The 24759-nt window shown below is 58.3% G+C and overlaps 9 protein-coding genes across 9 annotated transcripts; 4 read left to right on the top strand and 5 right to left on the bottom strand.

Annotated features, from left to right (window-relative positions):
* Positions 1-814: 814 nt before the first annotated feature.
* BXZ73DRAFT_107475 (uncharacterized protein) lies at positions 815-2468 on the top strand (the record flags this gene model as incomplete). Its single annotated transcript, XM_048016911.1, has 11 exons — positions 815-843; positions 910-1002; positions 1054-1160; positions 1214-1246; positions 1308-1333; positions 1393-1501; positions 1562-1704; positions 1765-1822; positions 1877-1944; positions 2000-2239; positions 2304-2468. 11 exons carry the CDS (start codon positions 815-817, stop codon positions 2466-2468), a joined length of 1071 nt encoding a protein of 356 aa, XP_047871811.1.
* A 1563-nt stretch (positions 2469-4031) lies between these two features.
* BXZ73DRAFT_107474 (uncharacterized protein) lies at positions 4032-5697 on the top strand (the record flags this gene model as incomplete). The annotated part of the gene is made up of 12 exons (XM_048016910.1): positions 4032-4060; positions 4120-4212; positions 4269-4293; positions 4348-4429; positions 4489-4521; positions 4579-4604; positions 4661-4769; positions 4825-4967; positions 5019-5076; positions 5133-5200; positions 5258-5464; positions 5539-5697. 12 exons carry the CDS (start codon positions 4032-4034, stop codon positions 5695-5697), a joined length of 1032 nt encoding a protein of 343 aa, XP_047871810.1.
* A 1049-nt stretch (positions 5698-6746) lies between these two features.
* On the top strand, positions 6747-10960 carry BXZ73DRAFT_93193 (acetyl-CoA synthetase-like protein; the record flags this gene model as incomplete). The annotated part of the gene is made up of 17 exons (XM_048026597.1): positions 6747-7083; positions 7149-7417; positions 7438-7471; positions 7544-7616; positions 7679-7737; positions 7787-7788; positions 7879-8010; positions 8060-8113; positions 8165-8247; positions 8309-8682; positions 8735-8805; positions 8847-8878; positions 8937-9882; positions 9937-9970; positions 10027-10170; positions 10225-10484; positions 10544-10960. 17 exons carry the CDS (start codon positions 6747-6749, stop codon positions 10958-10960), a joined length of 3321 nt encoding a protein of 1106 aa, XP_047871809.1.
* Positions 10961-12685: 1725 nt separating this feature from the next.
* Positions 12686-13220, bottom strand: BXZ73DRAFT_29345 (uncharacterized protein; the record flags this gene model as incomplete). The annotated part of the gene is made up of 2 exons (XM_048017773.1): positions 12686-13060; positions 13110-13220. Coding segments are annotated over 2 exons (486 nt in total), but the record flags the coding sequence as incomplete, so codon positions are not given.
* A 411-nt stretch (positions 13221-13631) lies between these two features.
* BXZ73DRAFT_93192 (homoaconitase) lies at positions 13632-15927 on the bottom strand (the record flags this gene model as incomplete). Its single annotated transcript, XM_048026596.1, has 2 exons — positions 13632-15600; positions 15707-15927. 2 exons carry the CDS (start codon positions 15925-15927, stop codon positions 13632-13634), a joined length of 2190 nt encoding a protein of 729 aa, XP_047871807.1.
* Positions 15928-16273: 346 nt separating this feature from the next.
* Positions 16274-18414, bottom strand: BXZ73DRAFT_56319 (MFS general substrate transporter; the record flags this gene model as incomplete). The annotated part of the gene is made up of 10 exons (XM_048021463.1): positions 16274-16405; positions 16432-16621; positions 16692-16825; positions 16879-16970; positions 17027-17140; positions 17198-17787; positions 17841-17947; positions 18010-18167; positions 18192-18258; positions 18343-18414. 10 exons carry the CDS (start codon positions 18412-18414, stop codon positions 16274-16276), a joined length of 1656 nt encoding a protein of 551 aa, XP_047871806.1.
* Positions 18415-20578: 2164 nt separating this feature from the next.
* On the top strand, positions 20579-21502 carry BXZ73DRAFT_107470 (uncharacterized protein; the record flags this gene model as incomplete). The annotated part of the gene is made up of 1 exon (XM_048016909.1): positions 20579-21502. One exon carries the CDS (start codon positions 20579-20581, stop codon positions 21500-21502), a length of 924 nt encoding a protein of 307 aa, XP_047871805.1.
* Positions 21503-22023: 521 nt separating this feature from the next.
* Positions 22024-22436, bottom strand: BXZ73DRAFT_107469 (uncharacterized protein; the record flags this gene model as incomplete). The annotated part of the gene is made up of 3 exons (XM_048016908.1): positions 22024-22034; positions 22087-22187; positions 22246-22436. 3 exons carry the CDS (start codon positions 22434-22436, stop codon positions 22024-22026), a joined length of 303 nt encoding a protein of 100 aa, XP_047871804.1.
* Positions 22437-22553: 117 nt separating this feature from the next.
* On the bottom strand, positions 22554-24021 carry BXZ73DRAFT_82345 (uncharacterized protein; the record flags this gene model as incomplete). The annotated part of the gene is made up of 10 exons (XM_048023689.1): positions 22554-22723; positions 22755-22788; positions 22851-22899; positions 22990-23054; positions 23119-23182; positions 23225-23244; positions 23292-23461; positions 23505-23615; positions 23839-23936; positions 23975-24021. The coding sequence occupies 10 exons, from the start codon at positions 24019-24021 to the stop codon at positions 22554-22556; spliced, it is 828 nt and encodes a 275-aa protein (XP_047871803.1).
* Positions 24022-24759: the final 738 nt, after the last annotated feature.

Here is a 24759-nt window from a genome sequence, read left to right as displayed (position 1 = left end):
TTTCATCAGGCTTTCGAGGAGCCAACCGCATCAATGTGGGTAAATTCACCCCACTAATGCGAGGAGTGCCCGGCTTACAGTTTATGCCTCCACCACATTGCGCAGACTTACGGCATGTGCAATTTGTCCAAGCGCTGACCACCAGTGACCACCTGACCGATCCCCTTTAGGAATACCAAGACTCGTTCCAGATCTCCTTGTGCACATCTGCGATGCCAGCCTAATGCTTTAAGCCGGCTGTTTCAGACCCACCCCAAAGTCCACGCTTCGCACCCGCGCGTTGTGTTGTGTCGTCTCCTTGGTGCAGCCATACTAGTATTCAATCCTACTTCCCGAGCCTCCGCAGCCTTCGTCTGCTTGGGTACTCAAGTGACAAGTTCCTATGCCTCCATTATTCGCATGGCATCAAAGACAATGAAGGGAAGCAACATTTTCATGACGCCGCGCAATCAAGCAGATTGTTCTGTCGCGCTAGTCTTCGACGAGAGCGTAGGCATCCGCACGCCTCGAACGCGCCACGGATATCGTCGTAGCTGGGGGTGCCTGGACAGGTGAATGATGCACTGTCAACGGTCCCCGCGGCCTGCCTCCATTACGCCGCAGCGCCGAGTTTTAGCTCCCCGTGATCGACACCGTGTCGGCCCAGTGGTTGTCGCGCGTACCGCGCGGTGCTCGGACTCAGCAGTTCCCACTGGAAATACTCGGACACTCGTCGCACTCTGCACACACATAAGGGCGAGATGGTAAGACCGCGTTTTGTGCTCTGCTGCCACCCCCCATCCACGTCGCCGTCACATCCCCAGCTGCTACCAAGATGTCGGCTCCGTTCAGCGTGTCTGTAAAGTGAGCTCAGTCCTCATTCTGCATTCGAGATGGCGACAGGCCTGGGGCTCATAGTCACCCTTTCAGCTTTGGCCCGATGTTCTTTGCCGTCGTGTTCGACACGCTCTTGTACGGAGTTCTGTGCACGCACATGTTCCTCTACTTCACTTCGTTCCAACGGTGAGCCCGCCTCGCAGCCAGCGCCATTTACTCTATTCTGACAATTCACAGGGATCCGTTGTGGATGCGGTCCCTCGTTGGCGCCTGTTTAGTGGTTGAGACCGTGCACACTACCCTGAACATCATCTCTATCTACATCCCTCTGGTCCAGAACTTCGGTACGTCCTCCATGTTCTGGATGCTACTATTTTTTGAGATCCCGTTGTTCTAGGGGATTATTTTGGCCTGTTGCATGCATCATGGGGTACGACGCGTAATAGCTTTTCGATACCTTATCCCTCGCTCACAGACGTTTCATTTTCCAGCGGCCCAGGGAACACCGATCACCACTGTACGTCCTTGGATGATTTAGCTCACACGTCCAATGTTTTGACGAACACATACCTTCAGGGTGTCGTCGCCATGCTTGTCCAATGGTTCTTCGCATGGCGCATCAAAATCATTACGAGGAGCATGTGGATCTTCGCAGCCATCATATTCTTCTCTCTTGTGCAGATATGTACGTCGTCGCGACATTGGGTTAACTTGGATTATCTAGAATGCTCACTTCTCTACTTAGCCGGTGCCGTTGGAGCGACGATCTCCGTCCACAAGATCCCTTATTCCCTCGATTTCTACAAGTTCCAGAACGTCATCATCGTCTGGTGCATTGGCGCGGTCACTGCGGACGTTTTAATTACTACCACACTCGTGTACTTCCTGGTGAGTGCTACTCTACCGATGAACTGACGTTCTTCGTCTGGTGCTGACTCGTGGGTGTAGAGCAAGCGCAAGAGCGGAATGGAAACAACCGATACGCTCGTTGACAAGATCATTCGTCGTGAGCATCTCTTCCAGTTTGCGCGATTCTGAGTACCGATCTGGACAACCGCAGTCACTGTCGAGACGAACCTTCTCACCTTCATTTGGAACATCGTTGACCTCGCTCTGTACCTCCGCATCGTACGTCCTCCATCTCCTTCCCACTCTTCCCACGCGCCGCTCACACCGTCTTCAGACGACGACCTTGCACTTGGTGTTCAACCTCACGATCTCCAAATTCTACTCCCTCTCCCTCCTCGTCTCCCTCAACGCGCGCGACGTCTGGAAACGCGACGTTAGCTCGCAGTCGGGCCCGCACAGCCTCCACGTCGCGCGTGGCACCATCGGCGGCACCGAGCCCAACGCCCAGCGCGGCTTCGCCGTCGGCATGCTCCGCACGACGGAATCTACATCCACCATGCGTGGCGCCGGCACGGTGAGCACACTCTCGTTCGCTCATCCTGTCGCAGGCGCCGCTGACGCGCGCCCGCGTCATACAGAAGAGTCAACCGATCTTCATTGGGGTCGAGGCGCACGAGCTCGTGACGGTGGACGACGGAAGGACGACGCGGTTCGTCGTTGGGAATCGTGACGAGGATCAGAAGGGAACGCTCTCGGGAACGCGTCGGAGCGTGTCGTCCTCGTCCGGGGACCAGGCGGTGTGAGGCTAGTCCTTCGCCGCCCGCGCTGACGAGGACGCGATGAGGTGTACGGATGGTCCCCCATTTGGATACTTTTATATGTAATTCCTTGGTGTTCTATGCTGGATTGGAGGGTCATGCTCGCGTCTTGACCGGATTAGGACGGATGATGATGATGAATTTATGCCAGACCTGTCTAAGTATCTTCGTAATGCTGCGTACGAGCTTGCTCGGAGGCGGCGTGCATCCCGGATTCGGGGGATGTCTTTGAGGTGCGACAGTCGTGGGGCCCACGCCACGTGATGATCCCGGCCGCCGGCGCCTCCGATGAGGTCGGTGGTCGACCGAAACGCTGAGCACGCATTCTCTCTCAGCCAACTCCACACTGCCTATGGGCAGCGCTTCGTTATTTGTGCAGCCTCTGACACTGCGGTTTGTGGTGTTCCAGCAGGAATCTTAGTACTACGTTGTAACGCCGCTTGGCAATGTTACCTCGGATTCTGCGGGCTGACTTGCCAACTGACCATGTGTACACGGGGATTCTCTCCTGTGCGTGTTACCGCACAGCCTTGAAGAGGACGTTCCTCAAGCTTCAAGCTTCGAGGCCGAGCCCGACGTTCGTGAGTCTGCTATACCTTTAGATCGAGTCCCTGTTTCGTCGTGACGTCCACGATCGAGCTACTATCGTGCCTCGTGATGAAGATATTTTTTGCCGGGATTCAGGGTCCGGTGCGCCACACCTCTAACCTCCAGTATGTTTTTCTACTTGGGGCTGATAGTTGGTCTTCGGCGACAACCCATCGTTTCGCTATACAGAGAAGGCATGCGCTGTTCCAATGTTGCGGGCATAGCTCACAAAGCGGGGGTCAGAAACATTAACCTTTTCCGCTGACACCCGTTTTGCCCTCCGAATAGTCTATATATACATTGCCGATCAACATACCCCAGTCATCTGTCCCGCTCGGGGCGCGGCCAGGCACATCCCAATTCGACACCCAGCAAACCACTACGACTAACGCGCAGGCGCACAACCTCGCCGCGGCCACAAATAAGCACGTCCTCCAAGCCACCTCTCGCGGGTTTAACTTCGTCTTTGCTTCCGACTCTCTGGGGCCCCGGCGGCGCTTTAGATCATCCGCCCATGCATACTCCACGCCCACGCAAGCCACGCCAGTCAGCCGAGCACCCCTCCGTCTCGCACGCCGCGTAAGGAGATCGTGCGGACCCAGAGCGGCCGTTCATGCGGCTCACGCGCCAGCCCTCACGAAAACGGGCAATGCCGCGAGCAACGCGTGAACTCCCCGACGCGCATTACACAGGCCCCAATCGTTACGCGGAGCGCCGCCGCGCGCGGGCGCGTGGCACCTGCGCAACAGTGCGCGTGGCTTAGGAGTTGACGTCCGATTGACAGCCACCGGGTTCGCGTCGAAGGGTTTACGACGGCTCCTGATGCCACGGGGGGTCGTAGTGAGAGCGAACGGTAGCTTATAAGGGAGGGAAGCTGCGGAGAAGAGTTGTCGCGCCCGGGCTCGACCCACACTCTCCTTTCCCTCAGGTTTTTCTATATCCCCCGGTCCGAAACTCACCATGGCGGAAGCTATTGACATGGATTTCACGTAAGTCCATGTTTTCTCATCTGGTCTGTGCGGTGTCGGAACTCATACATGAATTATAGCGTTGGCCCGTTCTACTTTGCCATCGTCTTTGACGCGATATTATACGGTATTCTGCTTGCCAATATGTTCATGTATTTTACTTCCCCCAAGCGGTATGCCGTGTTGGTATCTAACTGAAAGCGTAACATTTGCTGACTCGATGTTACAGAGACGCGATTTGGATGCGAGTTCTCGTGCGTAGTTTGCGTGGTCGTGTGCTCACGCACAACTCACCCTCTGTCTGGCAGGTTGGCACCATCCTTGTCGTGGAGACAGCCCACACTGCGTTCAATATCAGTGCGGTGTTTCTGGCGTTGGTTCAGGGCTTCGGTGAGTCCAGCCTTGACTGGGTGCAGCTGACTCATTGCTTACACGTAATTCTGTTTTAGGCGACTATGCCAACCTCGCGGTAACATCATGGGGTGGGCACCGTTCTTCCTTGGTCGCAGTGCTCTATGTTTTGATGCTTCACCTGGTAGCCGGCATGAGTTTTCCCATAACGACAGTACGTCTCCTTTGCTACTTAACGCCCGTTTTCATGCTGACATCGCAAGATCCCAGGGAATCGCCGCGATGCTTGTACAATGGTTCTTTGCGTGGCGCATCAAGGTTATTACTCGCAATATGTGGATCGTCGGCGGCATTTTCTTCTTTTCAATCATCCAGATCCGTACGTCCTACTCTCAGCGGAGACATTTCCCGCGAAGCTCACGCTCCTTTCGCAGTCGGCGCCATTGGCACCACTATTGCGGTCAGCAAGGTAGTATACCTGACAGATTACTACAAGTTCCAGCCCATCGTCATCGTATGGTGCATCGGTGCAGTGACTGCGGACGTGCTCATCACCACCACCCTTGTGTACTTCCTGGTACGTCCTCAGTCTCGTTCCATAGAAGACAACTGATCTTCGTCTTGATAGCACAAGCGTAAAAGCGGCATTGCCGGCACTGACACTATCATTAACAACATCATCCGCCGTCAGTTCTCGTTTGTCCCCACGAGGAGCGTCTCTCTGAGCGTCTTTCACGCACAGTAACGCTGGAGACCAACCTCTTGACGTTTGTTTGGAATCTCGTCGACCTCGCCACATACCTCAGGGTGGTATGTGATCGACCACTCCGCGTCGCTCGATGACGTCTCTAATCCCACGCTCTCCAGCCGGGCACCATGCACCTCATGTTCAACCTGACGATCTCGAAGCTCTACTCGCTCTCGCTCCTCGTCTCCCTCAACGCGCGTGACGTCTGGCAGCGCGAGCCGAGCTCTCACGCTGCCGCCCACAGCATGGGTGGTGGCGGGCGCATCTCGCAACTCCAAGTCAGCCACACGGGAATGCTCCGAAGCACGAACAGCTCCGTCGTGAAGGTTCGTGCCCCGTTTCCGCGTCGGTGTTTCCGCGCGCGAACGGCGCGCTGACGACAAGACCTCGTCCCATCTAGACCCCGCAGCGGATCTTGATCGACGTTGAGGAACACGAGATGGCCGACGTCGACGAGGTGAAGACGCCGAGCTACATCGTCAACGAGGGCACGCTCAGTTCTGGCCACGTGAGGGGCAGCGGCACGCTCTCGAGCTCGGAGCTCGAGCAGTCTGTTTAGTTAGCGGCGCGGACTTTATGGATGTGTCTGGCACGGGTGTGATCAGATACTTATATACCTGTGCAGGGATTTAGACGAACGCGTGTAACATATCGGATTTTTATTGGCGGTGCGCGGTCTCGAACTCGCGCGCAGGGCGGGCGTCTGCCCTGCCTTCGACCCTTATCTCCGAACTCCCGTGCCTATTAGTAGTAGTCGACGCCTCCGAAACGCTTCCATCAGCTTCAAGAGCCCCACTTCGTCTTCTTCTTGCCGTTGTATCCTCACAGAAAACCCCCGGCGCACCTGGATCTGCCAAGACCCGGCTGTCAAACGGACATTCGCAGTATGTGAACGAAAACAGCACTCTGATTGCATTTTAACTTTCACTGGCAGAGGGCCGCAGACGTATGCAACAGCTGCCACAGGTCGAAAATAAGGTCAACGCCTCCCACGACCACGCTGTGCTGTCGGCGAGATGATCCCGCCGAATGGTGTGCACCGGGTCCACGCAGGAATGTATGTGGATCAAGCTTACATGACACGTAACAGGAAACACGAACACATGGACCAAAGACAGCACATGAGTGCGATACTCCCCATGGCTGACAACATGGGCGATCACACCGGCTAGAACATCGGTCTTCCACGTCGCGGCCCAATGGGTCGCTTCTTCGTGAACTGATACTGTAGAAACAGCGCCCCATTAGATAATCAACTCAACATCGCCACGCGCTGTTCGAGTACACGCTCGGCTCGCAGTATGCTGAGGCACTACCCCCCAGGCTTTCATCGCGGGCAACGACCCCCCAGTCGCTGGGCAGCTCCCCGATTTGGTGAAACCGGCGGCTTCGTGGCGTGTCTCAGGATGGCCGACGAGCGGTCGCTCGAACATCGGGCAACCTGATGAACCAGAAGAAGTCCGCCTCGGAAGCCCTCGGAGGCGAGTCGGGGACCTATGTTTGGAGAACGTGATTGAACCACGGTGGGCGGTCCTGTTTTGGGTATATATGTCGGTATGTTGACCGAGAAAGCCCACCTTCCCGCTCTAGCCCTGCTCAGTGCCCACTATGCCCTCGGAGGTACTCAGCTTCTACAATCCGACCGTCAAGACCGTCCAGGGTGCCAACAGCAAGACTTTCACACACCCCGGACTCTACTCCTCCCTCACCGTCCCCGAACTCTTCGAATTCCAGGCGAAACACAGTCCAGAGCACCCCGTATACGTCTACGCCGACGACGAGCAACAAGAACACATCCTCCGCTTCCCCGATGTGTACCGGGGCATCCGTAAGGCCGCGACCATCGTGTCCGTAGACTACACACGTCTTGCCGACTACTACGAGCAGGCCCAGGCGGGAAAGAGTCCCAATGAACCTCCGGTCATCGGCATCCTGGCCACCGCAGGTACGTGTTGCCTAGACTGCACTGCCGAGTCCCCTGTGACACACCTATTCCTCCGCCGATGCCAGACTCCATCTCCTTCGGCACGCTCAAGCTCGGGATGATGTACCTCGGCCTCACACCCTTCCCGATCTCGACCCGGAACTCGGCCCTCGCCATCGCACATCTCGCAGCGAAGACGGGCGTCCGGCAGATGTATGTAAGCGCAGACCCGGCCATGCAGCGTCTGGCGGTGGACGCGAACGCCGCCCTCGACCGTGACGGCCGTGCACCGTTCGAGGTGCTGCCCATGCCCGACTTCGAGCACATGTACGGGCCCGGGGGCGACGACGCGCTCGTGCCGATGGGCCCGGTGAGCCAGGAAGGGTGTGCTTGATCGTGCACTCTTCAGGTGCGTTCGGTGTTGTCGGGCGCGCCGCGCGGTGCGCGGTGCTTCTGCGGATGCTGATGGAGAACCGCACAGGTTCGACCGCATTCCCAAAGCCCATCAAGCTTCTCGATAAGAATTTCAAACAGTGGGGAGCAGCGACGAGTGAGTCTCGGACACGCCTCGGATGATTGTGGAAAAGGTTCACTGATCTTGAGAACGTGCGTGCAGGCTATGGGAGGTGGACTTCTGCGGAGTTCGCGTTGGGATGCAGGGCACCCCTATGTTTCGTAAGTTGCTCCCGTGAGGCTTGTGTTCGCGTATTGATGGTTCTTCTAGATGTCATGGGATCGTTGACAATCACTTGGACTGTGAGTTTTCGCGTTTTTATATCATATCACTTCTATCATTGATACACATGAATTTTTCAGCTATTCTCTGGCATTACCTGGGCTTTGTTCAAGCCGTGCTCGCCGCCAATCATCCCGACACCCGAGGCCTTCTTGGAATCGGTGATAGCGACGAAATGTCAGATACTATACTGTGTGCCATCGTTCGTCGAGGTTGGTGTTTGCCCTTCCTAACGTGATCGACACTCATATCTATATACAGGCTTGGGCCAGAAACCCGGAAAATATCCCCAAGATCAAGACGCTGAAGGCAATCGTACGTTTTTAGACCCGTCGTGAAGGGAAACGTACCAACGCATTCCCCTAGATCTACGCGGGAGCTCCGATGAACAAGCAGATCGGAGATATGCTTTCTTCGGAGGGTGTCGGCCTCATACCCTTCTACGGCTTGTACGTTCATCCGCAGTCGCTTCTCCCGGCTCCTCATTTAACCCTCCAATTCACAGAACAGAGCTTGGGCCGTTGTTATGCTCATTCAGAACCCGGATACCATGGATAAGACCACATGGGATTACTTCATGATTGCTCCTCAGCTCGATGTACGCCTTGTGCCACAGGAAGGCAGACCGGGATTTATGAGCCCATCGGTGTCGTGCGTCCCATTTCGCCTCCCTCAGTTGTGGTGTCATGTGTCCTTACACCGTCTAGGACTCTCCCACTTTCACTCCAAATGTTTTCAACACGGTGCTCGACGGTGTGCCGCTTACGCAACCAGCGACCTGATCGAGCAACATCCTACGAAGCCTCACTTGTTCAGGGTTTATGGCCGCGCCGATGACCAACTCATGCTCTCAACGGGGGAAAAGACGAACCCAGCGCCGCTCGGTGGGCACCTCGTACACGTAGTCCTTCATATTTTCCTGACCATCCGCCTCAGAGGGCATTTTGGTGCAGGATCCCGAGGTCTTCGCGTGCCTCATGTTTGGGCGGGGCCGCTTCCAGAACGGGGTTCTCATTCAACCCACGTTCCCTTTGATCCCAGTGACGAGGCTGCGCTGGAAGAGTACCGCAGTTTGGTCTGGTGTGTTGATCTTAGCCTGTTCAAGCAATCGAGAGCTCACTTCCCTTTTCGGCGCCAGGAATTCCATCGAGAAGATGAACGCCTACGCCCCCTCGCATTCTCGCGTCTTCAAGGAGATGATCATCGTCACACATCCCGACAAGCCCCTCGAGTTCACTGCGAAAGGCACCCCGCGCCGCCAAGTCTGCATCAATGCCTACGACGCCGAGATCGAAGCGCTCTACAAACGCGTCGAGGAGTCGTCCCAGGTCGAACTGCCCGCGCCGCTTCACTGGTCCCCTGACGCGACGGTCGCGTACGTCAGGGGACTCGCCCGCAAGGTCCTCGACAACCCGAAGCTCGGGGACGACGACGACCTCTTCCAGAACGGCTGCGACAGCCTGCAGGCGACGTGGATCCGCAACACGATCACCCACTCGCTCCGCGCGGCGTCGAGCGTGAACGTGCACGACATCCCACAGAGCTTCGTCTACGCGCACCCGACGATCGCCGGGCTGGCGACGTTCGTCGCAGGCCTCGTTTTGGGCGTGGAGGCGGATGCGGACGCGGAGAAGGCGAAGCACATCGCGCGCATGCGTGCGATGCTTGAGAAGTATGGCGTGCAGATGGAGCGCAAGTTCCCGCTGGATTTGAAGGCGACCAACGGATATGCTAACGGGCACGCCAACGGACACGCCAACGGACACACCAACGGGCACACCAACGGGCACACCAACGGACACACCAACGGACATGCCGCTACCGAGACGGTTATCGTCACAGGCACCACCGGACGACTCGGCTCTCATCTTCTGTCCCAAATTCTCGCGCGTCCGGATGTTGCGCATATTTACGCTCTCAACCGCGACCCCTCTGGGTCCGTGGATAAAATCAAGGCGCGGTCAAGGGAAGCGTTCAAGCAATGGTCTCTTGATGAGTCGCTTCTCTCGGGCGACAAGGTCACGTTCTACGCCTGCGATCTTTCTAAACCAACCTTTGGGCTGAGCTCTGAGGCATACGAGGAGGCAAGCATGCTCAAAACCTGCGTTCAGAATACATGATACTTATCCTTTTTACAGATGCGAAGTACGGTGACGCAAATTATCCACAACGGTACGCTTCATCTCGCGTCGTCGAATGCACTCGGACCTCACTCACGCTCATCATAGCATGGCGCGTCGACTTCAACATCTCCCTACCCTCCTTTGAGCCTCTGATCGCGGGTTCGCGGCGCTTGTTTGACCTTGCAATGACCTCTCCTCTCCCTGGTGGCCCTCGCCTGCTCTTTGTCAGCTCCGTCTCTTCCATGCGTAGTAAGCTGTCTCCATCGTTAGGCTTCTCTCATCTTCTCATACCTCGCTTTCTAGACCACCGCGGTTCCGAGCCAGCGGAAGAATCCATTGATACCCCTCCAGAAATGGCCTACGGCTCAGGATATCCCGAGAGCAAGTGGGTCACCGAGCAGCTTCTCAGACGCGCATCGCAACACACAGGGCTTCGGACCACCGTCGTTCGCGTCGGTCAAGTGAGCGGGGACCAGCACACCGGTGGATGGAACGCCTCGGAGTGGGTCGCCGCGATCATGCGGGTAAGCCAGCGCCTCGGGTGCGCCCCATCGAAGGAAGAGGTGCGCTTCTCTCTCATTTGTTATCTTTGACTTTCGAGTACTGACGAGCGAGCGCGCAGCCTTTGACGTGGGTCGCCGTCGATGTTGTAGCCGCCGCCCTCCAAGAACTCGTTACAAGCGGAGAGCCCGCCCTCCACCTCGTCGCGCCTTCCCCCGTGCCCTGGGATGCGATATTCGGTCCCATGGCCGAGCGGCTGGGACTCCCCACTGTCCCCTGGGATGTATGGCTGACGCGCCTCGACGCCTCCGCGGCGGCTGCGAATGCCGATGTAGGTATGACCGACCACGACTCGGCGTATAACCTCATGGAGTTCTTCAAGAGCGAGGGCATGGGCGGAGCCACGGTCCCGCTGAGCACGGAGAAGGCTGTTAAGGCGTCGAAGGCGCTTAGAGAAGCCAGGCTGCTGAACCGGGAGGACGCGGTGCGGTATGTGGAGTTCTGGGGGAAGGCGGGACATCTCAAACTCCCGGCGTGAACGAGAAGCGTAGTAGAGAGGACGGACCAAGATGAAGACGATACTTATTACATGTTGTACGCTGCCCTACTCTAGACGGATGCGAACCCTGCTCGCCTTGTGTGACGATAGCCTCGACTCCGTCTTCCTCGCGACGGGCGAAACGTTCCTGCTCCCGTTGCGCGAATACGAGGGCACCCCAACCCTCCCTCGCTGAAGCGACCGCGAGAGTAGACGTGCTACCGCAGCGTCGGGGGCGCAGCCCTCCAATCCGTCCTTCAGTCGGGTAACGCGCTCCGTATACCGATTCGCCCAGTACCACTCTCCTGTCGCCGCAGCCTCGGTGCGGAGCGCGCCCAGCACCGGCCCCTCCAATGCGGCGACAAACGCACTCGGTAGTACGGTCTTTCGTCCCATCCCCTCGCCCTCGCCCCACTGCAGCTCGACGTCGTCCAAGAGTAGTCCTGCGATATCGTACAGGTCGGGTGCGTGCGCGTCTGTGCACCAGGTCCGCACAGAAAGGATGTTTGCCAGAGTCGTGAGTCCGCGCTGCGCAGCTAAGCGGATGCGAGAGTCGTCGGTCTGGGACACGAGCGTAGGTGTGGCGCGGACGGTGCAAAGGAGGAGGGCACGGAGCGTCGCGAGATACGTTCGGAACGGATCGGTGTCGGGGCCATCCGAGGAGTAAGACTGGGCGCGCGAGAATGCGGCCGACGCAGAATCGCTCGAGATGGGAGCGGTCGGGCTTGGATTTTGGAGCGCGCACGCCTGTAGTTCAAGGAGGTGCTCTGCAGCTGCAGCGACTGAAGCACACCCATATCAGCCTCGTGACCTTGACGCATGGACCGCGCACAGCTCACCTAGACAGACACCCTCACCAAGCTGCACCTGCCCCATATCCGACCACGCAAGCACCTGCGCCAGCACCCGTATCGCAGTATCGCCCTCCCCCAGCTCCTCGTGCTGCACCGCCGCGCGCGCAAGCGTCGCGAGCAGCGCGTCGCTCCTGTCCACGTCCTCCGTCGCGCCCGCCGCGGCGAGGTACGGCGCGAGCTCGTCCACCGCCCTCGCCCACCTCGCGTCCCGGCGCGCGGGCTCCACCGTGAGCAGCGCGAGCAGCACGTCCGCCCACGCGTTCCCGTCGAGCCTGCGCGGCCCGTGGCCCAACACGGGCAGCGACCCGCGGTGGCGCACGTCGAGCGCGCGCGCGAGCGAGAAGGCGCGCACGACGCTCGCCGCGCGCAGGCCCGCCGTGCACGGGGGCGTGACGGCGGCCCAGAACGCGGGGGAGAGCGTCGCGCGGTACGCGCCCGCGAGGAGCGCGACGTCGAGGGCCTCGCCGGCGGCGCGGAGGGCTTGGGCTTCGCGCCCGCGCCAGGAGAGCGTGCTGCGCGGGTGGCAGAGCGCCGTGTCGAGCGCCGTGGCGAGGCGGAGGAGGAGCGAGCGGAGGCCGGGGGTTCGCGCGGTGCGGGGCGACCAGGTGAGTCGGTGGAGGAGGTCAGAGAGCGTGGCGTGGACGCGGTGGAAGGTGTTGAGGATCTGCTGGAGGAGGTGGAACACCAATAGAGATTGAGGTGAGAGGTAAGAGCAGGAGGGTGCGAATGAAGGGAGAAGAGTGGTCGTAGTTGTAAACAGGAAGAGCAGCACGATGAGCGTCGTCGCAACCGCCGCAACGGAGGAGTGGAGAGACCAGAGGAGGATTAGAAGGCCGGCGAAGAAGAGCGCCAGTGCGATCTGCAAGAGAAGGGGGAGAAGTGCGACGATCTCCGCGACGCGCCATTTCGCGAGGTTGTCCAAACGGTGTTGACGAAGGCGAGCGATCTCGTGGGAGGACCCGGAGAGGCCAGTGCTGTACTCGTTTAGCCATTGTTTGACCATGATGCCGATGGACGCGGAGGAGAGACTGCAGATGAGACTCGAGAACCACAGGATGTTTAGCCAAACATCAGACCGTGCTGGGGCTGAAGACGAAGACGTTACATTCTGCGCGTGGACCGTGTAGCCGCTGAGTTGCTGCGAGATTTGCTGTAAGGTGACCAACACAGGGTCAGGTGCGTTCGGTTGGAGAAGGGGGTACGATTGGACATTGAAGGCCGTCAGGATAGCAGAAAACAAGCCCGCCTGTTGACAACGATCAGGAGATCCTTCAGCTCTGTCTTGGTGAACTCACATAAACAAGCAAGGTATCGATCTCTGCGTTCCAGCGTCGCACCATCTCGTCGCTGTATGTCTTGATGACATCTACAGTTCGAGCCCACGCATCTGCTTTCTCTTCTTCTGTGAAACCATGGACACGGGCGTCCCAGAGTTCCTAGGACTGTCAATGAGCTCGAGAGGGTTCCAATTGTAGTTGGGTACTTACTCTGACGGTAGGTATTATCCACGGCAATCTCGAATCGTCCTTATGGCCTGCTTTATCTTGCAAGGCGTGCGGGCGTGCTGCAACAGACGGCTCGCGATGAAGGGACATGGCGGTGAACTCACAGGTGAACTCACCTGGAGAGGCTAAACCCGACCACGACTGTCGGCCTTTGAACGGACTGACAGCTCTGGACAGGTTCGTGAGGCAGTGCATGTGGCCGGGCAGGGCACGAGCCCAGTGCGCGCCTCGCGGCAACAAACTCGAAGATACGGCACGATCCCACGATTATGTAGGTTGCATATAACGTACAGTACTTTTCGCACGACTCGTCTACGCAGCGCCGCTCTCGAGCTGCTTGAGCACGTACCCCTCGAGCCCACCGCAGAGCCACAGCTCCTGCACGCTCGCGCCGACGCGACCGACCGCGTACGTCTTCGTCTCTCCCTCCGGCCACCGCACCTCCACAGCACCCTCGACGACGCGCACGCTGATCTCGTGCCCCTTGTTGACCGTGAGCTCCCCGACCACTCCGCCAGCGCCGCGCTTCCCGTCCTTCGCGTGCCGCTCGGTGAGGTCCGCGACGAGCGCGGGGCACTCGACGCACACGAGCCCGTTGTTGATCGCGTTCCGCTTGAAGATGTCCCCGAACGAGCCCGCGATGACGAGCGGGACGCCCGCCGCCTTGAGCGCCGTCGCCGCCTGCTCGCGCGACGAGCCCGTGCCGAAGTTGTACCCGGAGACGAGCACGACGCCGCGCTTCAGGCTGGGGTCCGCGGAGGGCGGCTGCGACGCGCGGATGGCGGCGACGAGCGCGGCGAACGCGGGGTCGTAGTTCTCCATCACGACCTCGGCCTGGCGCGCGAGCGTGATGTCGTCCTGGTAGGTGTACTTGCCCGGGTAGAGCGCGTCCGTGTTGAGGTTGTCCTGCGGCGCGAAGAGCAGCGGGCCCGCGAACGTCGCGGGGAAGCCTTGCAGCACCGGCTCCTCGACTTGTGGGGCCTGGGTCGGCGCGGGGGCGGCGGCAGCGGTGCTCACCAAGGAGAACTTCGGAGCACCGGCAGGCGGGAGCGCAGCGAGGTTGAGCGCGTCGGGACCAGCGATGTAGCCCTTGATGGCGCTTGCAGCCACGACCGCGGGGGACGCGAGGTACGCCTGCGCGTTCGGATGGCCCATTCTCCCCTTGTAGTTCCGGTTCGTCGCGCTGATGCCGACCTCGCCGTCTTCGAGGAGCCCGACACCGAGTCCGATGCAAGGACCGCAGCCGGCGGGAAGGGGCTTCGCGCCCGCGAGAACGAGGGTCGTCCAGTCTCCCCGCTTCTCGGCGTCGAGCTGAACCTCCGACGATGCGGCCGCGACGTAGAACTCGACTCCGGGGGCAACCTTCTCGCCCTTAAGCACCTCCGCTGCGGCGGCGATGTCGGACGCCCGCGCGTTGGTGCAGCTCAGGAGGTACGCTTTGTTGATCGGTATGTGCTTGGACTCAAGAACAGGAAGCGGGGTGGAGACCTTGACGCTGTTTGGGCCGGAGACGTGGGGGACGAGAGTCGAGAGATCGAGGACGAGGTGGGATGCGTACGTCGCGTCTGGATCCGAGCGCAAGTTCGCGGCACGGAGAGCATCGAGTCGCCTGCGGTTGATCCGCGGGTGCTCTGGAGGTGGGGGTATCGAAGACGCGAGTTCCGGAGTCGAGAAGGTGCGGAATTCGAGACGCTTCAACGATTTCTCGTACCAGTCGAACGTGACGTCGTCCACGGGGAAAACTCCGGCAAGGGCGCCCCACTCGGTGGTCATGTTGGCGATGGTCAACCGTTCGTCGACCGTCAGCGCGGAGACGCCGTCGCCGGTGAACTCGATGGCCCCGTTGAGGACCTCGTCCGAGTTGAAGTACCCGCACAGCGCGATGACGACGTCCTTGCCGGTAACTCCAGGAGTGAGTTTGCCCTTCAGTTCGACCTTGATCATCCGAGGAACTTGCCACCACGTCTTGCCAGTCGCCCACAGCGCCGCGGCGTCGGTACGCACGATGGGAGTCCCAACGCCGCCGACGCCGCCATACATGTTGCTGTGGCTGTCGCTCGCGACGGTGAGGGTGTGTGGAAACGCGTAGCCCTCTTCAACGAGGACCTGGTGGCCTATTCCGCGCCCTGCGGGGTAGAAGTCGACGCCGTGTTGTCTCGCGAACGCCTCGATGGAGGCGTACTTCGACAGGTTCTTCGCCGAGCGGTTCTGAACGTCGTGGTCGAGGGTAAAGACGATTTGCTTCGGGTTATAGATCTTGGTAGCACCAATCGACTTGAACCTGCAGACATCGCAGCGAGGTCAGAACCCTTGTGCAAGGACGCTTCGAACGAGCGGGGATGTAGGTGCTTGGAACCTCATGCATGGGATGAACGTCGCAAACTCACTTGGAAATGACTGGGCCAGTATTGTCATGTGTCATGACGTGCTCCGGGCGAATCATCACGTAGTCTCCGGCCTTGACCGCCTTGCCTGCAGGGAGGTCGACAGCATACCGTTGGACGACCTTCTCGATGACTGTCTGGGGAGTGCGAGGCGAGGGTGTAGCGGTGGCAAAGCCCCGGCTCCGTACAAGACATCTACCGGTCCATAGTTGTGGTATACGCATAGGGAGAGGAGACGGGAGTGGTGGGGGGAGCCAACTTGCGTTCGTGACTTGGATGCGATAGCTCGGACTTGTCGGTCCCATTGGCGAATAAGTCCAATATTGAAAGATAGATTGAGTTTCTTATCTTATCTTCTTATCAAGGCTAATACACATCATCGCGACCGTTTACAGCCAAAATCTCGCCAAACCCTCTCTTCCTCCCCGAGTCCCCTCCATATGCACGACAATGAAGAATTTCTCATCTCCTTCGACAAGTGGTGGGACATGACCGGTGTAATCGGTTATTCCGATGACGCTCAGCTCGCCATTCGTTGGTGCAGTAGCGAGGGTGACCGTAATGGCATATCTAACTACTCTCCTTGAGCTCCCACTTTTGCCGCCACGCCCCTCCCTTCCACCAGACGAGGAGGAGGAGAGCTTCACTGAGGACAATCAGCCCCGCCCAGAGCGAGTAGAGGCCCCCGTCTCCGATCGCGTTCTGCGTCGCGCGAACATGGATAACACAGTGCGGACCATCATCAGTGGGACGGAGACGGCAAGTTGGGCAAAGACTGCACGGACCTGGAGCGGCAAGGCGACTTCGGTCGCCACGAACGCGGTGAAGCCACGGAAGAAGCTGTTGACAGCGACCGCGGAGGCGGAGCGGCCCGCGTTGGCATCCACGACGTAGGCCAGCGTGCTGCTGTATATCGCGCTGTGCAGACCAGAAGAACGCTGAATGAGACGCGCTGAGGGTTGAGACTTGAGACAGCGTGCACACATACATGGAGAAGAGACCGCTCAGAAAGAGGAACACGCAGATCGCAGCGACGTGGACGTGCTGCTCGCACACCCAGCCATACGCGACAACGGAGAGCGGCAGAAACGGCATAGACACGAGGGTGCTCGCCAGACGCATCTGTCGGGTGAGACTAAGGCCTCGTGCGGGTGTGGAGGGCAGTTTGAACGCACCTCGGCATTTCTTTCACCACCGTTTTTCGCTACAAGTTTTCGCAAGACGCGATCAGAGTAACGGCCGCCCAGGATGCTGCCCATGAGCGAGCCTGCACCAAATGCAACTTCGAGTGGGCTCCGAGGTTTAGAATACTGGAATACTCACCCACGCCAAAGGTGAGCAGAACGAGTCCGATTTGCAGCGCGTTGTACCCGTACTTTTCGGCCAGCGTTCGCGAGCATGTATAGGAGAGGCTATATCCCAGTCCATAAATGAGCCCTGTGGGCGTCCCATCAATGATCCCCTGGAGCCAGAGGCCGGATCTGCACTACACACCAGAAGCGACATGGGTGGTGAGATTGTTCATGCGTCTCAGCACCAGCAGTATCGGCTTGGCGGGATTGACGTCCGCCAGGGAGAGCTTCACATCGTCCATTGGGGGCGTGGGTGGGTAAGAGGTGGTGCATGTCACGTTCTGATGATTCTCGACGTCCCTATCCCGCGCGGGCACCGCAACGATGTCCGTTACCTCGCCCTTCGCGCTCGGTGCCCCACTCCCAATCGCAGACGGGGGTGGGGCAGGGGTAACGGGGGAGACCGCGGAGACATGGGAGAGACTCGAGGCGACCACGGTGGGGGAGAGGGCCCGACGGCGGCGGAGCGCGGCCTGGCAGGTAAGGCTGCGCTCGCAGCGGAAGGTGTCCCTGAGGGGGATGAAGGAGAGGAAGCATACCCCAGTGAAGGCCGCGAGGAACCAGAACGTCGCGCGCCAGGAGAAGGCCGCGGTGAGCGCGCCGCCGAGAATGGGGCCGAGGGCCGGGCCGAGGAGCGGTGCGCTGTAGTAGATGCCCATCATCGTCCCGCGCTGGACGGGCTCGTAGATGTCGGCGAGCGTCGCGGCGCCGAGCGAGGTGACTGCGGCCGAGCTGCTCGAGATGAGATGGGGCTAGCGGGAGAGGGTGCCAGGAGAGTGACGTACCCGACGGCTTGGATGCATCGCATGCCGATGAGGACACCGATGGTTTTGGCGTTGGCGGCGACGATACAGCCAACCAAGGCAAGCAGGGTCGAAAGAAGATAGATTTTCTAGATGCGGGGGTGAACGTGTGCGGTATGCGAACAGTAGCGACAGGCACGGTGTCACCTACCTTACGGCCCCAGAACTCACTGAGGGTACTCCATAGCAGCGGGACGCCGCCAAGGAGAACGATGAAGAGCGAAAGGCTGAGTGAGATCTCGCCACTGGACGCATGAAGCTGGTCCTCTATCTGGGAAATGGAGGCTGGGCGAAGTGAGCGTCGAGTTCCTTATCACAGGCGGACTTGCTCACGATTGTAGATACTGGTACCGAGACCATTGATCATGGTCGCGGCGGAGACGGTCGCAAGAACGACGAGCTAGCAACAGCAGAGAGAGGTCAGGGGAAAGTGTTCGTTCCCGACAGGCAGCCTGAGTCATATGGTGACGACTCAAGTACTCACCTTCCGTGTTTTCGACCACGCGCGAGGATCGTCGATCACTGTTGCATGCTCGATGTCCTGGATCCCCACCATCGGTACAACGGCGACGGCGACGGCAATTTTTTCGTGTTGGCCAGACATGCGAGGAAGAGTCGTGGGGGAATGGTGAACAGGGACTAGCGAAGGCGGCAGTCTATCAGCAGGCGACTTGGAGAGTGGGCGTGTGATTGGTTTGTCGCATGGGAACCCTCGAAAATTATTCAGCGAGGACTGAATAATCACGTCACGCAGGCAATCGGCGCAGGAAGTCCCAAAATGCCGCCCATCGTGAATGCCAATCCCCCATTGAAGCGTACGGCCGATAGTACTCACTGCACCAACCTATGTTTTAAGTTGAACCACGGCTCGCAAGCAAGAAACCATGGGATCACATACGGATTTCGACCATTCGGTATCCTTCCCAGTAAAGGTGACAACGATGTGGCGCTACAAGCGAGTGCTCATTTGTCATCTTGACTCGGGACTCGTGACCTGTGAGGGAAGGCAAGGTCTTCACGAGGCGGATTAGCGAGCAAGCATTTATATTCAGAGGTCATGGCCCGGTAAGGGTAGGTTGTATATTGACGACCACTTCGCTTACGCGACGAGACTCTCTCGTCCAGTACGGGGGCCGGTTCCACATCCACGCATCCCTCTGCTCAGTGCTGAGCCAGTCCAACAAATTAGTCCAGAGTCAAGTCAATCCAGCATCATCGTGCAGCTCACCAAAGAAACACTTACCTCACGACAAGATTGCTACAAGTATACAACTGGCTCTCGTGTGGAGGATCCAGCGTGCATATGAGGAAGAGGTAGAAATGTGCTTCGAGCAGAGTGCGCAGTCGAACTCCGCAGCTGGCTCTATGTGTACCACGTGCTCGTATTTTGGCGCCCGTGGCAGGAGCCGCAAATCATGGCTCAATTCTCAGTGCTCACCCAACGCCCTTCTGATGTCGACCACAACCATGTGGGAAAAAAGCCTTTCCGGGCAGTGGTCCCATGATTCCGGATGTCATTAGTCGCCTCGTTCTCAACAGCCCGTTGGGCTAGTACGCGTAAGTACTTCTGAATCAATTCGAAGCGGTTAGAAGCGGAGTCAGTATGAGCCGTTACGTAATCCTTTGTGAGCGAGCGGACTTCAAAACATTTGTTCAACGAGGTCCCGGTGCCGGCGTGTTCCTGCTTCGCCTCTCATATTCCCCGCCGCCCGTAACGACAGCGGCCATGGTGCCCAGAATTCGTCACCTGCTTGGTTGGAAGACCCAGAAAATGGATCGGCGAGTCGACCATGTACGTAGTTCCATCACTAAGCAGCACAGAATGAGCTCACTTACAACAATTGAGCCCTCGCATTACTAGTTGACCGGACATGTCGTCCGAGATGCAACCCCGTCCCGTGATGAAACCCCGTCCGATGCGACGGGGCGTGCTCTGCAGATACACGAAATAGTGGCCTGCATCATGGAGCATCTCTATACGCCCGTGGGGCACCAAGGGACGTATGCCAAACTGGCTCTCGTCTCCCGCTCATTCGCAGAGCCAGCCTCGCAAATGCTCTGGAGAGAGCTGAGGCCGAATTTAGACCCATTATGGCTCATTTTCTTGAACACTCAAGCTCCACGGAACAGATGGTCACTCTCGAAACGCATCTCTCAAAAACACAATTCGACTGGGATGAAACACCTGGCGCGCAAAGTAAGTGATTCGACATCCTATCGTTCAACCACTCACGCCTCGTCCGTAGGTTCTCTCTTCGAGATTGTACGATGACGAATGTTTGCGCCGACGGTTTTATCACTGCGCGACTCGCGTTCGACGACTATGCTTTCCCGAGCCCGATATGTTGCCACCCGAAGATTTGACTCTTCTTGCCGTTCTGTTCGCCAGAAGTTCCACAAGCGAGCCCTTCCCTGCACTTCAAGAACTGTACATGCCTGTGATGAAGCTGTCCCCGTCCTTGCTTTTCCCTCGTCACCTTCGCCGGCTGGAACTTGTCGCCCGTGACCACAAATTCTATGGGGAAGTCGCAGAAATTATCGACTGCTTTCGGCATCACGTCCCCGATATTCCTCACTTCAAGTTATTAATACCACCATTATTCATACCGCCACCCAGCCAGGTACCTAGCGAAGTATTGCAGTCAATATTCGAGTTTAGGGCACTGCACTCGCTCGACCTTTGGGCACTTGACATCCCTTGGGGAATTCTCCTCCGACACATGGCCGATGCTAGCCCCTCTCTCCACGACCTCCTTCTGCTATCGGTTTCCGTTCGTGATCAGACGGAGAAGCCAGAAGCGGTTTCTGTAGCGCATCTTCCTCGCCTGCAGAAGCTCGTCTGTGGGGGGCAGTGGCCAGCAGTAGCCTCGTTGATAAGCCACCTCCACGCCCCCATCCTCTCCGATGTCAGGCTCCCAACTCCCGATCCCGAAGCGCCCGGGGACACACTCCCAGACTTCCACGCCAATCTACGAGCACTGAAAGCCTCCAGCTCCACCCTCCGGACCCTGCATCTGGCGCTCCCCTCCGAATGGCCGCCGCTCGGCCCTGGCCGCCGTCCGCTCGCGGACATCCTGCAGCCCCTCTTCTTCCTCCCGCTCCTCGAAGAGTTCAAGCTCCTCTATCCCGAGACGAGCTTCTCCCCCACCGACGACGACTTTGCCGCGCTCGCCCGCGCGTGGCCCGCTCTGCGCCGACTCCACATCGCCCCGCCATACTTCAAAGCGCCCGTCGCCGCTGGGGACGCGTCCTTCGCGTCGCTCCTGCACCTCGCGCGGCACTGCCCGCACCTCGAGACGGTCCTGCTCTTCGACGCCCTCGCCAACTTCCACGGGGCGGCGCTGTGCACGGACCTGCCCCCGCCGGCGGTGCGCATGCGCTCGCCCCGTCTCCGGGGCGCGGGCGAGGACCTGGCGGTGCGCCCGGAGGCTCCCGCGATCGCGACGCTCCTGGAGAGGGTGTTCCCGAACCTGCAGCTCTCGGAGTCATACTTTTGGGTACAAAATCCGGAGGAGTGTCAGAGTTCTACGACGTGGACGGCGGTCATACAGGTGATATCGGAGCGTCGAGACGAGGACGTGTTCAGGAACCTATACGATGCTGAGTTGGACAATGACTCGTTTCTCTCCTATTGGATCTTTTAGCCATCTCCACCTATGGTCAACTTTTCCTCCCCTCATGGCCGTCGTGCCGGTATCTACGTACGCATCTAGAGAGTCCGAGTACCAGCTTCCGGAGAGGGGATTTGTTTTCGACTATCGTGGAGAGGCCGGAGCTGGCACAATCCAACCACCGCATCAACCGCCCAGCTACAAGTACTCGCGACCGGCATGTGTAATGCACGAGTACCCCCACAACTACAGCAAATTCCGATGATCCACCCAAGTCCATGTATACGTGTCACACATTTTGCGTGGGATCTCTTTCCCCACGGCACTCATCTAATGCTAGCCGTTGTACACTACTTACTACTCCGAGACCATTCTCCAAATCATCGTCGGGACTGCGCCAACCCCATCCGAGCGCCCATCGGTAGCTCAGACGCAGTGGCGATCGTGGCGAGGTGTTGCAGGAAGACATGTCCAAGTATGAATGTACGGCCAAACATGATCATTATAGCTTCGAACAATATCCTGAAAGACGCTGAGCCCGCTGAAACAGAGACTTAATGTGCTTCTGAAAGTTCCGGCGTTAACAAGACTCGCAGGACGCGAAACGAAAAATGCACCAACCTCATAAGCACCGGCGGCATCTCCACGGTTCAGTGGCTTTGCCTGCGCTCTCTTCCACAAGTTCTCGTAGGCGTTTCCATAAAAGGCACCGAGCGCGCTGGCATAGTTAAAATCAGAGCCACGTCAATCAGGAAAGCGAAAGGACGGGGGCGCACCTATCCAGCTCCCAGTCCGTGAATCCAAACCCATCCGACAGTCCGATCGCCTCCGGAAGCAGCTCCTCGCAGGTCCTCTTGATCCCGACGCGCAATCCGCGTGTCACGTCCGTCCCAGGCTTCCTTGCCCCGGGAAGGCCAAACGACAGTATGTCCACCAATCCCGCCTCCACCGTCGTGAGCAGGTGCATCTAGAGGAGCTTCCGCAGCACACTCGCGTTCGGTCCATCCAGAGCTTGAATGAGCTCGCCGACGCGCGCAGCGACGAACGCATCGGAGACGGTGCGCGCCACAGGAGCGTCCATGCTTCAGTCGAGATCTGGCGGCCCGTGCTGCTCGTTCTTGAACCATGAGCGCCGGGCGGTGCTCCAGGAAGGCGACAGCAGTGGGGCAGCGTCGAAAGCTTTGAGCGCAGCGAGGACGACCTGCTGATCGAGGACGAAGTTGTCGCCTTCGTACCTGTAGTCGAACTCAGAAACTGGGACACGGATTCAGGGGCGTGAACGTACGTGGCAGCAGGAACGTAGTCCGCATACAAATGGCCTACCCCAGCGAAGTCACTGAAGCTATGTCTGCCCATCGACCGCCGCCGTGGACACAAGCACCTTGAGACCACCCAGCGTCGCGTGCATCTCCCCAGCAACGACGTGTTTCCTGATAAAAGTTGCGCGAGCAGCTGTGTAAATGTGTTCCTCTAGAAACTACTCAGACAATGACGCAGGATAGAGACGAAGAGATACTCACGAGGCTCTTTCCCAGCCGAATGGACACGCATGCATGCGCCAGAGCAGGTAGGAGGCGAATGCAGACTGACGGGTAGGTGATGATTTGCCGTTCCAACCCATCAGCGGCCCCCGATCTCTGTCGTCGTACGGTTGCGTATCGCAGCGCGATTGCGATACCCTTCGCAATTGTCCAGCCTGCTGACGCGACCATCCTGCGGCGTTTTAGTCATGCCTCTACCGATGTAGCAACATACGCAGAGTGGGTGTAAAGCATCTGCACAACGTTTAGATGTAGATTGCGATACTTGATCACGCACTCACTCCACCATAACTGAGCTTTGCATGGCTAGGCTTGACGTATTCGGCTTCGATCGTCATGGACGCGAACACAGAGAGCATCTGCTTGCGGGGAATCCTGACATGGTCGAGCCGCGCACAACCGTTGTCGACGGCGTCGTAAACTCCTAATCCCTTCATTCCTGACAACGTGCCTGTTGAGGGCGAATGCACCAAGTTGAGAAGAAGGAAACGTACTAATATCCCCAACGGTGATCCCAGGGAGCACCGCGTGATCGTCCAACGACCGCAGTTGGACAAGAGACAAATGGGGTCCCGCGTCGACTCCGGACAGCAAAATAAGACGTGCTTGAATAACGCCATGTATTGCTGTTCTCCCAAGTGCGCAGATCCACCACTTGGTGCTCGTGAACGTCGGGGAATGGATATCAAATCCGCGAGTATCGGGAAGATAGGTTGCCGTAGTCTCGAGAGGCGACGTTGGTTCCGTGTCCTAGTTCCATTTGGAGGTATGTACTACACGGAAAATTATGAGCCACGTACGGAGAGATGGAGAGAAGACACAGCGCACCCATGGATCCCCCTCTCGCGACCACCTCCTTGTACTGCGCCTTCAGCTCTTCCGAGCCTTGGGAGTTCAGCACAGGCTCAAACACTGGAGGCAGCGTGCTCAGACAGGATGCGTGAGGGATGCACACAAGACGTACCAGCGTGCTTCTTTCATGTCGAGAGCGTTGCGTGACTCGGACGCCATGCTTGCTGCAGCGTCGCGAGACGCGTAGGTGTGGGTGTGGGGAAAGATAGCATTGATGAGGGCCTCAAGTGTGCGGAGGAGATCAGTGAGCTCAGAGTAGCCTCAGAGGCCTCGCAGGGACCTCGATCGGACGCACGTGGAAGGAGGCACCCCGCGGGCCGAGCAAAAAGCGCGGCTCAGATGCCGGAGCGAAAGTTCGAGCCCACGTTAATGTCCCCTTCGGGGTGACATACGAAAAAATTGGAACGATACAGAGAAGATTAGCATGGCCCCTGCACAAGGATGACACGCTTTCCCGGAGTGGTAGACCTACGGGTCTCAATATTTATGCTCCCCTGGCTTTTTGTTTCCACTTTGTTCCCGCATAGTTGGCTAAATCCCCGCCTTCTCTTGGACTTCTTCGTACTCCTTGCCCTAATCTCCGACGGAGTCGAACTCTCAGTCTACATCAGTGTGGCTTCTCAACTAAATTCTTGGCAAACATTGCACTTACGCTGGCGATGTGCAAAGTTAACGAGCTGTCGCAATATTTTATTCAACCCTGATGGCTTCGAATTCCTCTTCCACGCGTGTGGCGTCGGGCATTATAACTTAATTATATCGATACTGCATCCAGCGAAGAAGTCCTGGACCCACAACTCTCGCTGACTTCCGACCCACGATCTTCCACTCCGCCCCTGAGCCACTGTGTCCGCGGTTATCCATGGACCGCTTTGCCCGCCGACTCTTCAAACTGCA

Source organism: Epithele typhae, assembly GCF_022376455.1.
Source record: "Epithele typhae strain CBS 203.58 chromosome Unknown BXZ73scaffold_112, whole genome shotgun sequence".
In the NCBI taxonomy this organism is placed as follows: Eukaryota; Fungi; Basidiomycota; class Agaricomycetes; order Polyporales; family Epitheliaceae; genus Epithele; species Epithele typhae.
Note: the sequence above shows the minus strand (reverse complement) of the source record. Positions and strands in the feature narration are given on the sequence as shown.